This window comes from Schistocerca cancellata, chromosome 1 (genome assembly GCF_023864275.1).
Source record: "Schistocerca cancellata isolate TAMUIC-IGC-003103 chromosome 1, iqSchCanc2.1, whole genome shotgun sequence".
Lineage (NCBI taxonomy): Eukaryota > Metazoa > Arthropoda > Insecta > Orthoptera > Acrididae > Schistocerca > Schistocerca cancellata.
Window position 1 is genome coordinate 600,273,436 of NC_064626.1, and position 20,298 is coordinate 600,293,733.

At 38.9% G+C, this 20,298-nt stretch overlaps 1 protein-coding gene across 1 annotated transcript in view; it reads left to right on the top strand.

Annotated features, from left to right (window-relative positions):
- LOC126182244 (uncharacterized) overlaps positions 1–7,684 on the top strand; it is a 218,222-nt gene extending 210,538 nt beyond the window's left edge. The window contains exon 10 of the mRNA XM_049924834.1: positions 2,795–7,684. Within this exon, the coding sequence (XP_049780791.1) occupies positions 2,795–2,912 (118 nt within the window). The 3' untranslated portion in view covers positions 2,913–7,684. The remainder of the gene's footprint in view (positions 1–2,794) is intronic.
- Positions 7,685–20,298: the final 12,614 nt, after the last annotated feature.

Below are 20,298 nucleotides of genomic sequence, written 5' to 3' on the forward strand. Positions count from 1 at the left end.
AGCATGGCTGACATCCATTGGGGGTACTGTCGTAAGTTTTTCCTTGGTGAGAGGACTGTGAGGTCAACTGAGGACCTGCTCGATCAATTAGTAGTGGTTCCCAGATCAAGAAATGGAGCAGTGTGCTGACCACAGTCCCCTCTATACTGCTTCTGATGACACCATTGGCAGAGGATGACACAGCAGTCTGTCTAGGGCCAGAATGCAGAATGTGGAACTTAAGCTTTTACTCCCCCCGCCCCCCATTTATGCAAAAACCATTCAGTAACTTTTACAAGAACTTATTTTTCTATTTTCTCTGTTGATATGCCTTTTCTTGGATTCAGAACGGTGCTTGTGTCATCTGCAAACTGGAATAATTGTGGCTCCTGATTCAAATAAAGATGGCAGATTATTAACCTAAAGCAGCAGTAGTGGCCCAATGAGCAAATGTGGAGGACTGCCATTGTAATTTCTCCCCAAGCAGGTGATATGGCATCCTCTTTTGTATTACTAGAAAAGCATAGGTTAACTTCTCACAGTCTGTTTTCTTTTTTTCCATAAGAACAAAACCAGGCATATGTGGAACTACATATTTCATTAAAAAACTTAATTTCTTTTATAAGATATTATGATTGATACAATCAGATGCCTTCAGTAAGTCACAGAAGATCCCAGATTTGTGATTTGGATTTTATTATGTGCTCAGTAAATGTATAAACAGCCAACTCACTAGAGTGGCCACTTTGAAATTTGAAATGTGACTGTCTAAGAATCATATTAATACGTAGGTGGGCGACAACTCTGGAGTATGTTATCTTTTTAAAAAATTTGGAAAATAATGTAAGGAGAGACACTGGGCGGTACTGATTGACATATTGGATGTCAACCTTCTTGTAGGGAAGCCTAACAATGCCATATAGTAATTTATCTTGGAAAACACATAAGTGACAAAGAATGTTGTATATCACGGGGCCACAACTATTTAGTACCTTATTAGACACATTATCCACCCTATATGAACTTAAGTATTTTGGATATGGGTGTGAGATTAATTTTTGTTTCACTAAATGTCCTCTGCATTGCTCCTTCAGTATACTGTTAAAAACTAAATCATAAAAAATATCTGCTACACATGAACTGTCTTTTACAATTCTTCTGTTTTCTTTAGTAACAATAAAATCATCTTCTATGACTTCTTTCTGTATCTCTCTTAAAATCATTCCATTTTGATTGATTTTACTGTCTGATCTGTCAGTTTCTGACAAGTTGGATATAATTGTGGCTTTTTTACATTTCTTGATATGTCAAAGTACTACATTATTTATAATATGAGTATTTCTGGCTTTTTACTTGTTCTTTTGTATAAGTCCTTTTTTTCCTTATGAGAAGCTGATACGTGATCCAAAGTTTCTTTAAAGGCTTCCCACTATGACATTTAATTATATTTTTAGGAAAACTATTTTAACAATGGATACAAACCTATTGATTAAACTCCACCTCAGTGAGCATTTTTAAACTTTAATAAAGTATACTTAGTTCTGTCATTACTCAGCCTCATTATTTTCTTAGAGTGTTTCTAAACTATATATGGATCTAAGTTACATGATGTTATAGTGCATCAGGATCTGAAATCCATTTACTGTAGGGTAGGCATGAATAGGTTTAACTTCTGCTTATTGTGTGAATTGTCTTGAGGAACTCTTGTAGGGAAATTTGTGTGTGATATTAAATTATAAGTGGCTAAAAGCACCTTTAGATCACTTTTTCTGTCAGATTTCTTCAAAAAATTTACATTAAAATCACCACAAATTACTAGTCCCTTCCATTTGCATCTCCTACAAAAGCCCTTGACATTGGGGGAAAATACTGAGAAATTAGAAGTGCAAATTGTTGGAACATCCACTCTATGCTGCAGATTTGTGTCCTCTTACTTCCAGATACTGTCACATGTGAAGAAATTTATGGCTACAAAAAGTTTTGATTTCAGTGAAGGCATTTTTGTGCTCTTTCAGAATTGCACTTCAGGGATAAACTGTAGAAAAAGTACCTTGACATAAAAGGATTACATAAAATAATCAGTGAGTTTTTAAACTAAAAGAACACCCTTTCTCATAAACAAATTGAGAAATTTCACCTTGTTCTCATAATGTATCTATGTATTGCTAAAGTTTATAGATTTTGTAGATATCTGTCTTTTCAACAGTTGGTGAACTATCGTGCCAACTCCATTTTTTCTATATTTGGTTTAAAGAAATAATTTTTACACATGTGGATAGACACCAGACTCTGGAGTACATAATAGACAACTGTAAAGTGCTGCTAGTGTTAAAGAATGGAACTGTGCTTTTGTATCACTGGTCTGTTGACAAAAAATAGCTTGTCATTTTATCTCAGTGTTGAGAATCTTACTTGTAGTGCCTGGGGATGTTACTCAGTTGATACATGCCAGACTGCAAATATGAAGGTTCAAGGCTTTTTATTCATCATTTATCATTTATTTCACATCTGTCAGTGACTGATTAAAGTAAAAAATGCCAAGTTGCGCTGTGGTTTGGAGTCCACATTAAACTGTGGGCCTGCCTATAACTGGCTGGCTGTGTTGGTTCATAGGTCATAAACACACCACCTGCAATAGGGTCATGACTAGTAAAGCATTGTGGTGTACAGACCAATCTTTGGGTTGATGATAGCTTTATCTTAATGCATGGGGAAAAAATTTGTCTATTTGTAACTGTATTTTCAATTTGTTAATGTACACAAAAATTAAAAAGTGAATAAACTTTTCAGTTGTGTTCATCTTAAAATTTTTCAGTGAAGCTGACTTGGAGAATTTTCTGAACAATCTTTACAGTCATTCAAGCAATGGCGAAGTAGGTGGCAACCGTTCTGATCAAGGTCGCAGCCGTCGCAAAGGAAGAAAAAAGAAGTGAATCTTTAGCTAACAAAATGTGATTTTTTTATTGTGTATGACTTATGTGCTTTACAATTGTGAGACCACTTTAATGTGGATTTATTCAGCTTTGAATTTATTAGAAAAATAACACACACTAAAGTAGTGATAATAGTTTCACTATTTGCCATTGCATACGCCTCACATGAATGACTTCAGACAGTGTTCTTGTTTTTATATAAATAGGAATTGAAAATAAATTCCACTTGCGCTCTGACTGAAGCACTGTAGCTAACAAAAACATTCAAAAGCCTAAATTTGATATTTGTTCAAGGTTCTACAGCTTAAGCATCCTCCCTGATGAGAAATAAGGAACAGTGACAATAGCTTTACTATGAAGGGTAAAAGTGCAAGAACATACACACTACCCTACCTTTAGCACAATGAAACATGCTGTAGAAAATATTTTTTTCATTCTTTGTAAGCGGTTTATTTTGTTCCTTTGTTCCCGCTTGTTTTATGTAGGGGATAACATACTTCAGATACTGATGTTGCATTTGCAACTGTGTACCTAATCCATTTTCCTTTTGACTCAGTCTGTCTTTCATGTGCCTTGGTATTGAATACCCATATCTCTATTCAAAATCTTGTAAGGGTCTTTTTTTCTTTTGTTTTCCAACATCTGAGTCAACATACCTGTGTTTAAGTGTATATTTTTCTCACTTATGTAGTGACAGTAATAATTTTCTTTATTGAAATGAAACTGAGAGATATGAGATAATGTTTGTGTGTTCCTGATAATTTATCATGTTTGTATATGACTGCAGAAGTTTCATTTCTTGCTAATAATGATTTTAAAGCTTCCTAGACGTGTGTTACATTAACATTTTGTCATAAGGAGTTTTATTACTGTAAAAGATCCATCAACAGGAGGGAACAACAAACACTTTCAGTCTATCTGCTAGTTCTTCTTAATTAAACTATATTTGCCAAGTAACATAATTAAGAGTGGAAATGTTCATTTTTCTGTGGCATAATGAGATTTCCTCTTCAACTTGGATATTGTATGATTTTGTACACTCTTATTTTGCTTTCTTGTACATTCACTAGCTTTGGCTTGTACTTCAGGATTTCAGATGCAAATTTAATCTTTCGGTTATATTATGTTAAGAAAGAGGAGTTGGTGATACAAACTTTTCTAAAAAAGTCAGTTTAAATTTGTTTTTGTGTTGGTTATATTTGTGATGCAATTTTTTCAAAAAGTGGATACACTGATATTAAAGGAGCAGAAAATTTTTACAAGAAACCAAACAATTTTTGCAGTATTGTAGATTTTGGCATGACTTAGAGCCCAAGGTATTTAGCTTATTTTCTCTTGTTTTAGTAATGAAAAGTATCACTTCTATCAATCGACATATTAAGTTCATCGCCATACCTAGCTGAGGAGCTATGAAAGATATCCACATAACTGATGTAATGGCAGGCAATTTACCATTTCCTCATTACATTTAAGTGTACGTTTTCTGTTCTTAAATCCTGCATCAGCAGTGTAATATGGTGAAAAATCAAGAGGCTTACACATGTGAAGCAGATATAATTGCCTTTGTAAAGCTATATATTTACCCAATAAAGCAGAATTTTATAGGAGCATCCTTTATTTAATAAAGACATTCTGCTTAGTTGTGTGTGGTGCCATTTATCTTATTGAAAGGAGATTGAGGGATTCTTTCTCTAGTCTAGCCTGACCCTTGCTGAGTTTTATCATACAAATTTGTGAAATGAATGAATTATTTAACAGTATTTAACTTTATTTACTCTCCTGAAGTAGATGAGAGTGAGTTTTAAGTACCATACAGCCCTAGTGCTGAAATTTGCAATGTTGTGCACTTTTGAGGTTGTGAAGATTAGGTGTAACGAAAGTGGTTTAGTTTGTATGTTCACATATTGTAATCCCTGGCACCCAGCAAGGAGTAAAACCTTGAGTACTGAGGACGGGCTGTGTTTCTGTGGTGGTGACTAATGTATTTCATTCCTTAAAAATCCTATTTGTTTCATTTCTTTGATAAAAAAAAAAGTATCCAGACAGTTATATTTCAGTGTTACATCGAAAAATTAGTGGTATTACTTAGAAGTTTTTGTAACAGAATGGAGGAATATCGCCTGTGTATAAGTGAGTTTCGCACTTTTACAGATATTTTTTCTCTTTTGTACCTACGAATTAGTAGGGAAATGGACAGAGGTATACCTTAAATCACACGTGTCTAAATTAACAACTAAACACACTGCTTACTTTTTAATCCTAAAGTTATGTGTTACTAATCATTCAGTTTAATTGGACATCATATAACAGAGTTCTACAATAAATAATTTTTTGGTGTTTTCCAAGAAAATTATAGAGTCGAAATCACCACACTTCTTGGTATTAGATTTATTAAACTGCTGCCTCAGGATCATTATGCAGAGAAGTTAAGAACATATGGTATCTCTTTCTTCAAGGGCGTATCCAAGCAGCAAGTATTGTTTTCGATGAAGTATGGCTGGATGAACAGAGATAAGAAAAATTTTCCTGACTTGGTTGCTTTGGAGCAAGTTTGGTTACATTGCTCAGTATCATGTCAGATATTTTTAAATCAATCAACACCTACTGGAGTAGAATATTCAATGCATCAGCTATCAGAAAATGAAACTATAATCAACCCAAATGAAATTTGTTGCACTAAATGATTCTTTTACACCAAATGAAGTAACAAAAAAGGGGTCTGTCGTTTCACATACTCCTTTTGTCTTACTCCATTGGTACACTTTCCTCTGTCAACTTCATGACTGGAATTGCAGCCAGAAGTGGCTTGCTCATTTATTTTTTAGATTTTGACTGCTTTACTTTGTAATTACTTGTTTTAAAATATTTTATTTTCTACTGTGCATCTGTGTGACTCATGGGAACACATGCAGTCCATGCACACATTTTATCTGAAACTTATTTTTCAAAATACTGTTTGATAATTTGTACACCCATTGGCCTGTGAATGTGTGGACTGGTCACATGTGAGGAGCATGCTTTGTTGTCAACATTGCTATATCATATATAGTAAATACTGCCTTCATGTTCTTTGTTACAAATTAACTTATAAATTGATTTTGTGTGTGTGTGTGTTTGTGTGTGTGTGTGTGTGAGAGAGAGAGAGAGAGAGAGAGAGAGAGAGAGAGAGAGAGATCATGCGTGCTCTTGCTTGCGTGCCGGCACAGCTTGTGTCTGATTTAAAGGTTTGTAATCTCATATTTGTTCAGAAACACATCTACATTGTAGTATTATTTTATGCAATGGCTGTGAATTATTCTTACATAAAACCTTACAAAATTGCATGGAATTAGTTGTTAAATTAGTGAGACGCATGTAAAAAAAATTATTTTTGTGCAGTTCATCTCCCATAGGGGAATGATAATTTTTAAATAACTACTTTTTTTATTTACCTTATTCTGTGGACTGAAGCTAATTGTGATATCAGTGAACATAGAATTGTGACAATCAAGATATAACAAAACTTACATGTCAAGAGTTCTTATAAATTCATAATGCAACTTTATTACAGTATTAATTCTTCAAGTGTCATAAGTTTTATGTACTCAGTCCTTTGCGGATTCAAGTTGTACACTGCTTTTTTTTTTTCACTTTCATGACAGCTTGTTAATGGTAGATAGATATTCAGTTGAATAATATTATTGAAATACTCTCCAAACATCACTACAAATTGTACCATTGGAACAGTTATATTTTTTTGTTTGTTTATAGTACTGCTGATTTGTCAAGTGATGAGAATAGTTTTAATATGTAAAGAAATGACATGTAAAAAAAAAGCTGGTAAACATTTATTCTTATACACAATTGTGGAATGAGAAAGCAAAACTTATAGGACTGCAGTTAACTGTAATAAGACTCTTATTTAGTTTATTTTAGTGTGCTTGAAAAAGCAAATGTCATCAATGTTTCTTCCACAATCAGCTCAAGAACAGAACTATGGGAGACAGGTAAAAACATTTTACAAGCATTTACATGCAACTCCCTGGATGCAAACAATAATAATACAGTTGTAAGCTGTAAGTAATTCATTTGGTAACTGTTTTGTTACAATAACTCCAGTATGTAGTTTGTTACAGCCCACAATGAGAACCAAAACACACATAAGCAGCAAGGATGTATGTGATTAGTTCCTCTATCTGTTCAGCAATTTTTATTTTGTAATACAGACTGTGTTAATTTAATATTAATAAATATAACATTAAAGTAATGCAGAGAAATATCCCCACTACCCCTTCCTTTTCTGCTGAGCAAATTGAATTCCACCTACAGTGTTTTCCTTTGCAGTCTGTGCAAGATGGAAAAAGTGAGTGACATATAATCTTAAAAATGTTTTCCTGTTGATAATTTTTTGAATGGAAGCTGCCTTTCAAGTTAATTACAGTATGTCTACCACTGCAATGGTGTTGTCATACTCTTACTCGGTGCTGTTTTTCTGGGGGAACACTGGGGGATGCACACCTCTAAACTTTTTCATCGACAAAGTAATTTTTTTATGATGTTGAGAACTTGGAAGAGTGCCAAAGATTTTTTTCACAGACGTAAATTTTGTATTTCATCTTTTAGTGTTGGTAATTGCAATACGAACGATACCAGTGCAGTTTTTGGTGGAAAAAGCGATGTCATTGACTGTTGAGGGTTGATTGGACTCACCTGTTTCATTTGAGGTGTATTATAGGTCAATTGAAGTGCACGATACCATTTTCTTTTATTGTTCAGGGGTTGATGGGAATCGCATGCTTCATTCGAGGTGATGTAAACTGAAGTGTTCGATACCACCGGGTGTTTCTTGGTGTGGCCTGCTTCATTTGAGCTGTAAGTCAACTGAAGGGTCCGATACCTTTTTTTTTTTTAGCTCGACATGCTGATGACGTTATGGTTAAAAGCAGACGGGTGGTATCCCATGCTTCAGTTATAAGTAATTTTTGCTGCATTATATCCAATGTCGGAGTACCCTCAAACTTTTTTTTAGAAAAAAAGCACTGCTCTTACTTAATTAAATAATTGCAATGTAATTGAATTTTCTTGCTATGACATGAACACTGTGTTTCAACTAGGAATAAATGCAGGGGATATAATTGTATGCAATATGTATCTCAACTCTGTGGACACTAAGTCATTGAACGCATAAATACCAGTATCATTACACGACATACCCAAGACCTTTAATTACTTTTTTTATATTCATATAATTGGCATACGTTACCTTATTCTTGGCTTTGGCAGCAGCATTCAGAAATTGCTTAAACTTTAAATAGTGATAATTAATACTAATCAATTTATGTAGGGAAATTGCTGTAGTCTAAACAGACAATTGTGGAAATAGCTTCCTGTCTTAGGAATGGAACACAATGTGAGAGTATACAATGTCGTGTCTCATTCTGCGTCAACAATAGTGTACCACCAAGTGTAATGCAGTGTTCATGATATCAGTTGTTCGTTTTTGATGGGTGAAACGACAAGTGAACTTAAAACTGATTCCATTGTAGCACAGACAATTAATGAAGTTTAAATCTGCAGAATATTATAGTAAAATTATTGCTAAATCAAGTGACTCGATTAAGATCAAACTTACCAAATACTACAAATTTGTTTGGAGATATTTGTTGGCTTTGCTTCATATGTATTTACTATCTGAGTGCGCTTCATACCATCCAGTACACAAACTGGCAGAAAAAGGTGTTATTCTTATGGTTGCTGAGGTGTGTTAATAGTGGGTTCTTGTGATAGAACTCCTCCAACTTCATGTATGGATCCATCATTCTGCTGCTGTCGGTAATAAAAGTTATCTTATTCAATCTTGATGACTGTTTTCATGTATGAGGCGTGTTTTTTAAGTAAGTACCATTTTGCCACACCGCGGCCGCAGTGCTGTGGTCGGCGTTCTGCGCATGCTCGACTGGGTACCTACATCTGTTGTCTACACACTGACGCCATTACTGTCTGATTCTTCCTTGTTTATGTTGTGTACCGAGTATTTAAGATGCCTCCGATAATTGTGAGTCCCGCCGACTGTGAAGTACAAGCTGTTATAAGATTTATTAGTGCTAAAGCCCTAAAAGCGATAGATATTCATTGTAAGATCTGTGCAGTTAACGGAGGAAACATTATGAGTGGTCAAATGGTAAGAAAGTGGGTGAGAGCATTTAAAGATGGCCGCACAAATGTGCATGATGAACAAAAGAGTGGGTGTCCTTCGATCGTTAATGAAATTTTGGTGCAGGAAGTGGGCAATAAGGTGAGAGAAAACAGACGCTTAACAATTTACTCCTTGCAGTATGACTTTCCTAATGTTTCTCGTAGTGTTTTGTATGGCATTGTGACCTAACACTTGAATTACCGAAAATTGTGTACTCGTTGGGTACCAAAAATGTTGACGGATGTGCACAGACCAAAGATCTCATCACATCTGTTCGATGGGAAACTCTAGATCATCCTCCGTACAGCCCCAATCTTGTTCTTGATTGAAAATGTAAGTTTACGAGCCTAATTCTCTTCATTTTCGGGAAGTGTTACAGTTTTGTTTCAGTATGAAGAAAACAGCAGCTGAGTCTCGTTGAATGCTCTCACGTACATATGGTAAGGATGCTGCTAGTGAAAGAACGTGTCCTGAGTGGTTTCTACGCTTCAAGAATAGTGATTTTAACATCATAGACAGGCATAGTGGTGAAAGAGAGAATGTTTTCAACGATGCAGAATTGGATACTCTGCTGAGTGAAGACTCACGTCAAACTCAAGAAGAACTGGCATGATTAGTGGGAGTGACACAGCAAGCCATTTCAAAACGTCTCAAGGCTATGGGCATGATTCAGAAAGAAAGAACTTGAGTCCCATGTGAGCTGAAATCAAGGGACGTTAAACGGCATTTGTGTGTTTATGAACATTTATTTAGGGGCAAAAACGGAAGGGATTTCTGCATCGCATTATGACCAGGGACAAAAAATGGGCTCATTACGATAACCCTAAACGTAAAAAATCATGGGAATATCCCAGCCATGCTTCCACGTCGATGGCCAAACCAAATATTCACAGCTCCAAGATCATGCTCTGCATTTGGTGGGACCAGCTCAGTGTCATGTACTATGAGGTGTTAAAACCAAGTAAAGCAATCACAGGTGCCCGTTATCGAATGCAATTAATGCATTTGAGAGAGTATTAAGAGACAAGCATCCGCAATACAGTGAGAGCCACGATAAAATGAATTTGCAGCATGACAGCACTTGACTCCACATTGCAAAATAGGTCAAAACATACTTGGAAACATTAAAATTGTAAGTCCTACCCCACTCACCGTATTCTCCAGACATTTCTCCCTCTGACTATCACCTGTTTAGATCAATGGCGCATGGCTTGGCAGACCAACACTTCCGATCTCATGAAGAAGTTACAAATTGGATCAAGTCATGGGTTGCTTCAAAAGATGAACAATTTTTTCGACACGGGATTCATACAATGCCCGAAAGGTGGGAGAAAGTAGTGGCCAGCGATGGAAAATACTGTGAATGAAACTAGTGTAACCAATTTGTTTCATTAGAGCCTCAAATGTTGGGGAAAAAGTGGCAGAAGCAAATTTTTACACCTTGTACTATTGTTCCATTATTATTAATTTTAAAAACCAATAATTCTGTGTCAAAATATAAAGTTACCTTATATCTCACTAACCTGTCTACACCAAATAATACCTGTACTACACCAAATAATACCTGTAGATTAGTATTAGGCGCTGTGAGAATAGTTTGCATAAACTGAAAATATCTGATACTTATTGGAACACTTGTTTCCTGTTTAATTAATGTACTTGTATTGCCAATAATACCCACAATATACACACCAATAACTGCTAGTATAGGGCACAGGTCTTTCTGTAGCGTGTATGTGTTGATATCAGGGAAATGTCACTGCCAGAGTCTATATAAATATCTACTTTCTTTCCATATACACTCCTGGAAATGGAAAAAAGAACACATTGACACCGGTGTGTCAGACCCACCATACTTGCTCCGGACACTGCGAGAGGGCTGTTCAAGCAATGATCACACGCACGGCACAGCGGACACACCAGGAACCGCGGTGTTGGCCGTCGAATGGCGCTAGCTGCGCAGCATTTGTGCACCGCCGCTGTCAGTGTCAGCCAGTTTGCCGTGGCATACGGAGCTCCATCGCAGTCTTTAACACTGGTAGCATGCCGCGACAGCGTGGACGTGAACCGTATGTGCAGTTGACGGACTTTGAGCAAGGGCGTATAGTGGGCATGCGGGAGGCCGGGTGGACGTACCGCCGAATTGCTCAACACGTGGGGCGTGAAGTCTCCACAGTACATCGATGTTGTCGCCAGTGGTCGGCGGAAGGTGCACGTGCCCGTCGACCTGGGACCGGACCGCAGCGACGCACGGATGCACGCCAAGACCGTAGGATCCTACGCAGTGCCGTAGGGGACCGCACCGCCACTTCCCAGCAAATTAGGGACACTGTTGCTCCTGGGGTATCGGCGAGGACCATTCGCAACCTTATCCATGAAGCTGGGCTACGGTCCCGCACACCGTTAGGCCGTCTTCCGCTCACGCCCCAACATCGTGCTGCCCGCCTCCAGTGGTGTCGCGACAGGCGTGAATGGAGGGACGAATGGAGACGTGTCGTCTTCAGCGATGAGAGTCGCTTCTGCCTTGGTGCTAATGATGGTCGTATGCGTGTTTGGCGCCGTGCAGGTGAGCGCCACAATCAGGACTGCCTACGACCGAGGCACACAGGGCCAACACCCGGCATCATGGTGTGGGGAGCGATCTCCTACACTGGCCGCACACCACTGGTGATCGTCGAGGGGACACTGAATAGTGCACGGTACATCCAAACCGTCATCGAACCCATCATTCTACCATTCCTAGACCGGCAAGGGAACTTGCTGTTCCAACAGGACAATGCACGTCCGCATGTATCCTGTGCCACCCAACGTGCTCTAGAAGGTGTAAGTCAACTACCCTGGCCAGCAAGATCTCCAGATCTGTCCCCCATTGAGCATGTTTGGGACTGGATGAAGCGTCGTCTCACGCGGTCTGCACGTCCAGCACGAACGCTGGTCCAACTGAGGCGCCAGGTGGAAATGGCATGGCAAGCCGTTCCACAGGACTACATCCAGCATCTCTACGATCGTCTCCATGGGAGAATAGCAGCCTGCATTGCTGCGAAAGGTGGATATACACTGTACTAGTGCCGACATTGTGCATGCTCTGTTGCCTGTGTCTATGTGCCTGTGGTTCTGTCAGTGTGATCATGTGATGTATCTGACCCCAGGAATGTGTCAATAAAGTTTCCCCTTCCTGGGACAATGAATTCACGGTGTTCTTATTTCAATTTCCAGGAGTGTAATTCCCCCAACTATTATAAGTTTTGGTTTGTGTCCAACACTTTCCTCATCATCTAACAGTCATTCCTGTGTAGGTATTTTATGAATAAAGGTTATGAATCTTTCTATATATGGGCATACTACTATATTGTCATGTCCTTGATCCTGTCCCCTGTCCCAAGGCATTCTATGTTTTGCATTATGTAGCAGAATAGTTTCCATTTCTTACCACATTATTAGCCATGAGTGTATCTACAGGTATTGCATTATTAGTGTTATTATTATCTACTCTTGATACTATGTATTACTTCATTTTCTCCTATATCAGTTATTTTGGTTGTTACCTCAGTTCCTTACTCAAAATGAATTAGTTTTCTGCTTTCTTGCAAAATTATTGGGGAAACATTTATTTTGTGAATTTGTATTTCCACGATTATCTCCTGAATGTCTCCATTACATTCCTTATAAAAAGTGTCTAATGCTTCCATGCAGGCCAATACATCACTAACTGTCATCCATCCTCTGCTGCACTAGATTTCCTTTCTTGTATTATGTGGCAACATATGTACTGGCACTGATATCTTAGCAAGGCAAAATTCTAAATATTCTGAAAAGAATAGTCGCTACTCACCATATAGCGGAGATACTGAGTCGCAGATAAGTACAACATAAAGACTATAAGAAAATGAGCTTTTGGCCAACAGGGCCTTCTTCGGAATTACACACACACAAAACACAGTCTATGGCAGCTGAGGCCAGACTGCGAGTAGCAGTGCATGATGGAAGAGGCAACCAGTGGTGGGGTGGGAAGGGGAAGGATACAAGGAGGGGGGGGGGGGGGGAGATGATAAAGTGCTGCTTATGGGAGTTCCAGATGCCTCTCGTCTTGCACTGAAATGGGAAATCTCCTACCCACTATCCTACCCATCCCTCCCACAGTCATTCGGAAGGACGACGGTTCAATCCCGCGTCCGGCCATCCTGGCTTAGGTTTTCCGTGATTTCCCTAAATCACTCCAGGCAAATGCCGGGATGGTTCCTCTGAAAGGGCACGGCCGACTTCCTTCCCCATCCTTCCATAATCCGATGAGACCGATGACCACGCTGTCTGGTCTCCTTCCCCAAACCAACCAACCAACCTCCCACAGTGGTTTCCACCGCCCATCGAACCTACACAGTATCCTTGTCCATCCCTATACAACCCCTGCTCTCAACCCCTTGTCTCATGGTTCATATCCCTAAAGTATACATAGATGCAAGACCTGTCCCATACATCTTCCCACAGCCACCTACTCCAGTTCGGTCACAAGCATCACCTATCCCATCAAAGGCACGGCTACCTGTGAAACCATTCGTGTGATCTAGAAGCTGAGCTGCAACCACTGTGCTGCATTCTATGTGGGCATGACAGCCAACAAGCTGTCTATACACATGAATGAATGGCCACCGACAAACTTTGGCCAAGAAACAACTGGACCACCCCGTTGCTGAGCACGCTGCCCAACATGACGTTCTTCATTTCATTGAGTGCTTCACAGCCTGTGCCATATGGATCCTTCCCATTAAAATCAGCTTTTCTTGATTGCGCAGGTGGGAACTCTACTCGCAATACATCATACATTTCCGTAACCCTCCTGGCCTCAACCTTGGTTAGTCATTGATCTTAACCATCTAGCTCCCTTTCTTTTTCAATTCTAGCACTATACAACCCTCTATTCCACCAATGCACCCTTGGTCTTCTCTCCTTTACCCCCCTGCCCTCTGTCTAACGTCCTGACTGCACCTACCTGCCCTACCCTCTCTTCACCTTCCTCAGCAGCAAGAGACTGTGGTCATGTGTGTGAATTGCATTTGCGTGTATGTGTGTGTGTGGGGGGGGGGGGGGGGGGGGGGGGGGAGGGGGGGGGACTATTTCTAACGAAGGCCTTGTTGGCCAAAAGCTCACTTTCTGACAGTCTTTTTGTTGTGCCTATCTGTGACTTAGCATCTTCTGTGTATGGTGAGTAACTACCATCCTTTTCATAGTACTGTTACATACCATCCTGGATTTTCCACAGCTTGGTATTGTCTAAATATTTAAATCTAGTTAAATGCCCTTCAGTATCTATCTTATAATGACCCCACAAGCTATTATAATGTATAGGATATAATTATTGTAACATTAGTTTCTCTCGCATACCAGTTGATCAGTATTTCCTTTTAAGTTTTTCTTAAATCATCCCAATACATGAATTCTTGTGAATGGGCTGTTCCTATGTTGCAGAAACCCCTACCGTATAACTGAACTTCGTGTTCTGGCTTCCCCAGGTCTTGTCGTGGGGGAAGCCTCGTCAGAGAGGTCCACCGCATGAGCGTCTATGGAAGTGATTCCAGTGGTGGTTTCCCATTGTCTTTCACTGCTGATGATGAAGTAATAATGTGGACAATACAACACACAGTCCCTGAGTGGAGAAAATCTCCAACCCAGCTGGGAATCGAACAATGGCCCCTTTGCGTGACCGACCGCCACGCTGACTACTCAGCTGTCGGGGCAGACCCCTACCATATAAATGAGTGCAAAATATATTTTCTTAAAGTCATCCCATTTCTTTGGTAATGATCTGGAGAACACCCTTATAAAATATGTAGGATGCAGTTCCCTGTCAGGCTTGAACTTAGGTAACTGTTACGGTGACTTCATTCCTGCTCCTAATTGAAAATCTTCTTACCAGTCATGTGCTCTCCCCATATTACTTCTTTTTGACCTTTTTCCTAGTTTGATTTGAGTCTTTTCTTTTTTTAAAAAAAAAATCTTCTCTCAGCTTATGGATTTCCATTTAGCTATCTGTTTTATCACCCTTGGAATTAGGTGTAGTGCCAGCAGATTCTAGCTTCTCTTGTACTTTTACTTGTACAAATTCCTATGGTCTTTCCTCCAAACTGATCTAAGCCTTTGTATCACTACTAATGTTAATCAGGTCTCTATTTTGTCCTAGTGCAGTTACTGAGCCTTGTATTTCTGAGATTTGGTTGTATATATCTTCCAATTCTTCGTGACTACCACCTTGGTATTTCGTACTTTATTCTCTACTTCACTAAATTGTTCAATCATTTCTATTCTAACTAGTTGACACTGGTTATTTATTTCCATCTGTAAATCCTTTGGTAACTTCTAAAGTAGCTTCCCAACCATAAATCTAATCTGCTTCTGTGTATACCTCTTATAACATCTGTTCCTGGATCCTGATACTACATTTTAATTCTTCCCCTTGTGTTTTAATTCTGTTAGACAATTCTTCTTGGGGCTTCAAACTGTTGAACATTTATTCTATCTGCTTTAAGATTTCTGACATATCACAATTCATGCTGTGGGTAGGGACTGGTATACAATCTAATTTACAATAATTTCACTTGATAGCTCTTCCCTGCTAGTACAAATATATTAACTCCTCGACAGACTCTTCAAAAGAGTTTTGACAAATCATTTTAAAATGATTCACTAGACAAGTTCTAGAGGCAGTGCATAGTACAGCTCACCTGATTTGTTGTACCAGCAGCTGCAAAGCTCTGCCAATATCGTCATTGTTTGCAACGATGTCTCAATGACATGCTGTGTAGCCATTGTGTAGTCAGATAACCAGCTGCAGCATCGCAATGCATAACTGCACTGCCGTTGCATAGCTTGACTCCTGTCCGAAGCAGTGGCTGCACTTATAGGCTCGAAAACAGCATGCAGCAATCTTTCATTTTGTTGCTGTAATGTTTCTTCTAACTTAGAAGCTGAGAAGTTATTCAGGAATGTAAATAATCCTGGTTGTTGATGGGGTTGCAATGGCCAACTAATTTTCTTCATTTAGGATGTTGTGATAATTCAAATTTACGTGGTTTTCATTAAATCACCAAATAACTTCTTCTCGAGTATAATACTTATATTAGATGACACTAAGGCATGTGTTTGCCTTTATCTTCTCTGTTGTTTATATCAGCTGCCACAGGCAATGTTGTATATTTTTCCATTATTTTATAAAATTTTCTGTTGAAGCGGTCTTATTTTAGTACCTCTCATACATGTCTTTCACTTTGGATGCCGAATGAAGTGTTTTAATAGAGGATTCTACTAGTAGAACTGCTCCAAACAACATGTACTGATCGATCACCTTGATACTGTATGCAATAAGAGTTATCATATTCAGTCTTGATAGTTGTCTTCATGTATTTTCTTAATGCTGTGGTCCTGCTAAGCAGTGCCAATAATTTGACTGCTGAACTTCATATTGATCTGCAGAAGGTTGAGGGCTGTAAGAGCCTTCATACTTCCTAGTAACTTGCTATGAAATCACATGACCACGATTTAAAGAACTATTCTCAAAACTCTGTACAATATAGAGTGAACTGATCACTTATTACAATGTGCTTGTAGCTAGTCTCTCCATAGTACTTCTTTGCATGGCATATAGATGGTGAGTAAATTAGTCAGTCAGAGTTTACTTAACAATCTTATTTTTTTCCATTGTGAAATCTTTGTCATCCGCACCCCTTCTTCTCTGAAGTCCACAGTATCCCCAAGCCATGCGTTTCAAATAAAACCACTTTCTCATCATCACATCTCGGTAATCCACTGTGCTGACATTTTCCCCTTCATTTCTGCACATAAATCCACAAAATGCATACACAATATGCAGTCCTCTTCTTAGTAGCTACAAAAATTTATTTTCGACTTCCATGATCATCTTTTGTCAGCCTAAGATGATAATAGTGGAACATGTTATTCCAGAAAATCTCACGTTTTGCTGCAGGTTCCCCTGCTTAGACGTAAGACACCATGAAACTCAACTTACACAACTAATAACAGTTCTTTTATAAACTACTAGCTCTGATAAAATATTATCCTTACTAACCTCGTGAGACTAGCACTTTTTTTTTTTTTTCTCCCACTCAGCAAAAAAAGTCAGCTGACTTCAATCCTTAGTCTTTTAATATATCAAGTGTATCATAGTTTATTGTTTACAATAACAAAAACAATTTTTGATAATATAATGTAACTGGATAGATAAAAAATCTACTCACCAAGAGGCAGCAGGACACACACATAAAAGAAGATTATAATCAGGTGAGCTTTCAGAGCCAGTGGTTCCTTCTTCAGACCGAAGGTTTGAAGGGAAGGAAGAGGGGTGAAGGAAAAGGACTGCCGAGGTCTAGTAAAAGGGGTGGATTTTGGAAAAGTCACCCAGGACCACAGATCGAGTGAGACTTACCAGACAGGATGAGAAGGAAAGACCAACAATCAATCCTCCCTTCACATCCCATTTGGTAAGCCTTCCATGTCCCAAGGTTCTGGGTGACGTTTCCCAAATCAATTCGTTTTCCTAGACTTCTCCAGTCCCTTTCATTCTCCCCTCTTCCTTCCCCTTCAACACTTCTGGCTGAAGGAGCCACTGGCTCTGAAAGCTCTCCTGGTTATAACCTTCTCTTATGTGTGTGTGTTCTGCCGCCACTTGGTGAGTAGATTTTTTATCTATCCAATTACATTATAGTTTCATTTTCATAGATGTGGTTATTCCAACTGGTACAGAAACAAGATTCAAGGATCGATGAGTAGCCAAGGTAAGTCTATCTGCTTTCAACTATTTTGAAGAGCAATTGTTTTTTGTAACTCATTGTCATATTGCAGTGTACTATCCTTGTAGTAGCCATGCTTACACCTTATATTTGGACAAATACTGCACATGTGCATTGCCGTCTTTGCAATGCAGCTGTTCCTTGAATTCTCCTTTACATGAAATAAACGGTCCAGGTCTAGAAAGTGAGCCAGTGGGACTCACTTCATCAATTTTGTCCAATGTCGACTGGAGGCAAACACACAAGGGTAGGCGTCTATTAATCACCGCCAGTTCAAACATACAGCAAATTATGGTACTCCTTAGGGAAATGGCAGCAAGGGACAGGAAAGGATAACCAGATGTAGTTAGCATGTATGCTTGGGGGCCTAATTCAGTATGCTGAAGAGCCCGTTCTGGCAGCCGTTGAGGGAACAGGGTGCAACCAACTGCAGATTTTGGTGCATGTTGGAACAAATGATGACTTGTTGTCTGGACTCCAAGGTCATTGTTGGATATTCCAGTGAGTGACTTTTGGAGAAAGTTGAGAAGACCAGCCTTGTGCGTTGAGTTTCAACGAAGCTCACAATTGTGCAGCATTGTCCCCAGAAATGATTGTGTCCCTTTGGTTCTGAGTTGAGTGGGAGGACTGAACCAGAGACTTTGAAGATTCTGTGACAAGCTAGGCAGTGACTTCCCGGACTTGCACCATACATTTGAGAATTGTAGGGTCTCCCTAAATAGGTCAGGTATTCACTACACATCAGTGGCTGCTACTCAGTTAGCTGACTGTGTGGGAGGTGCACACAAGAGGTTTTTTTTATTATTATTTTTTTTTAATTAGGCAACTGTCCATCCAATTTAGATAATGACAGCTGTAGGAAACCCAGAAGAATCTGTGTGAGATCAATACAAATGCCTACCACAGGTGAGCGTATCCTAATGATAAACTGCTGAAGCATTTGCAACAAAGTCCCAGAGCTTGAAGCACTCATGAAAAACAGTGAAGCTCACGTGATACTAGATACAGAAAGCTGGTTGAAACCTGAAATTGATAGTAGCGAGATTTTGGGGGAAAATTTAAATGTATACCAAAAAGGGTAGGCAAATGGGAAATGAAGGTAATGTATCTTGGTGTAGTAGACAAGAAACTTAATCCACTGAGATATAAAGTGAAGCTGTGTGAGATTGTTTAGGCAAGACTATCGGATGGGTATGAAATAATTGTATCCTCGTATCACCCACCAGACTCGTCTCCTGATGTAACCAAAAACTTTAGGGATAACGTCAGTTCAGTTGTACATAAGTTCCCCAATCATTCTGTAATCATCAGCGGAGACTTCATTATTCAACAATCAACTGGGAAAATTACAGCTTTTTTTAATAGTGGGTGTGGTAAGACATTCTGTGAAACAGTACTGAGTGGCTTCCCTGAAGACTACCTAGAATAGACAGTTGGGAACCCCACCCGTGATGTAAACATATTGGCTGTAATGGCAGTGAACAGACCGACCTCTTTGAGGATGTCCACATCGACACTGGTATCGGTGACCATGATGTGGTTGTGGCAACAATGATTACCAAAGCATATAGTACAACTACAACAGACAGAGAGCGATATATGTTCAGTAAACTAGATACAGAATCAGTAGTACCATATCTCGATGAGGAGCTTGAAACTTTCAGCATAGTGCAGGAGCATATAGAGGAACTGTAGCTGAAGTTAAAAAGCATAGTTGTTCATGCACTGGATCGATATGTACCCAGTAGAACAGTCCACAGTTGGAGGGAACCTGGATGGTATACAGCCACTGTAAAATGGAGATTACTGCATAACAGGTGTAAAAGAAAGTGTAGAGCTAGAGATAAAGAGATGCTGACTGAAACACATTTGGCTGGCAAGAGGGCAATGTGTGACGTCTTCAATGACTACCATAGTAGAATATTGTCAAATGATCTTTCACAGAACCTAAAAAAAATTGTGGGTGTATATAAAGACTGTTAGTGGCACCAAAGTTAGTGTCCAGTCCTTAGCAAATCAGACAGAGATTGAAATTGTGGGTAGCAAAGCAGAAGTTGAAATGTTTAACTCTGTTTTAAAATGTTCCTTTGCAAAGGAAAACCCAAGAGAATTGCCCCAGTTTAATCCTTATACCACTGAATAGATAGGTAAAATAAGTATTAGTGTCAGTGGTGGTGTGAAACATGTGAAATCATTAAAGTTGAAGAAAGTCCTTAGGCCTGATGGAATCCGTGTCAGATTCTATACTGAATTTGTGGCTGAGTTAGCCCCTAGTCTAACCATAATCTATAGTAGATCCTTTGGAATATATATATATATATATATATATATATATATATATATATATATATATATATATATATATATAAATTCCCAATTCTTGGGAAAAAAAGGACAGGTCACATGCGTCTAC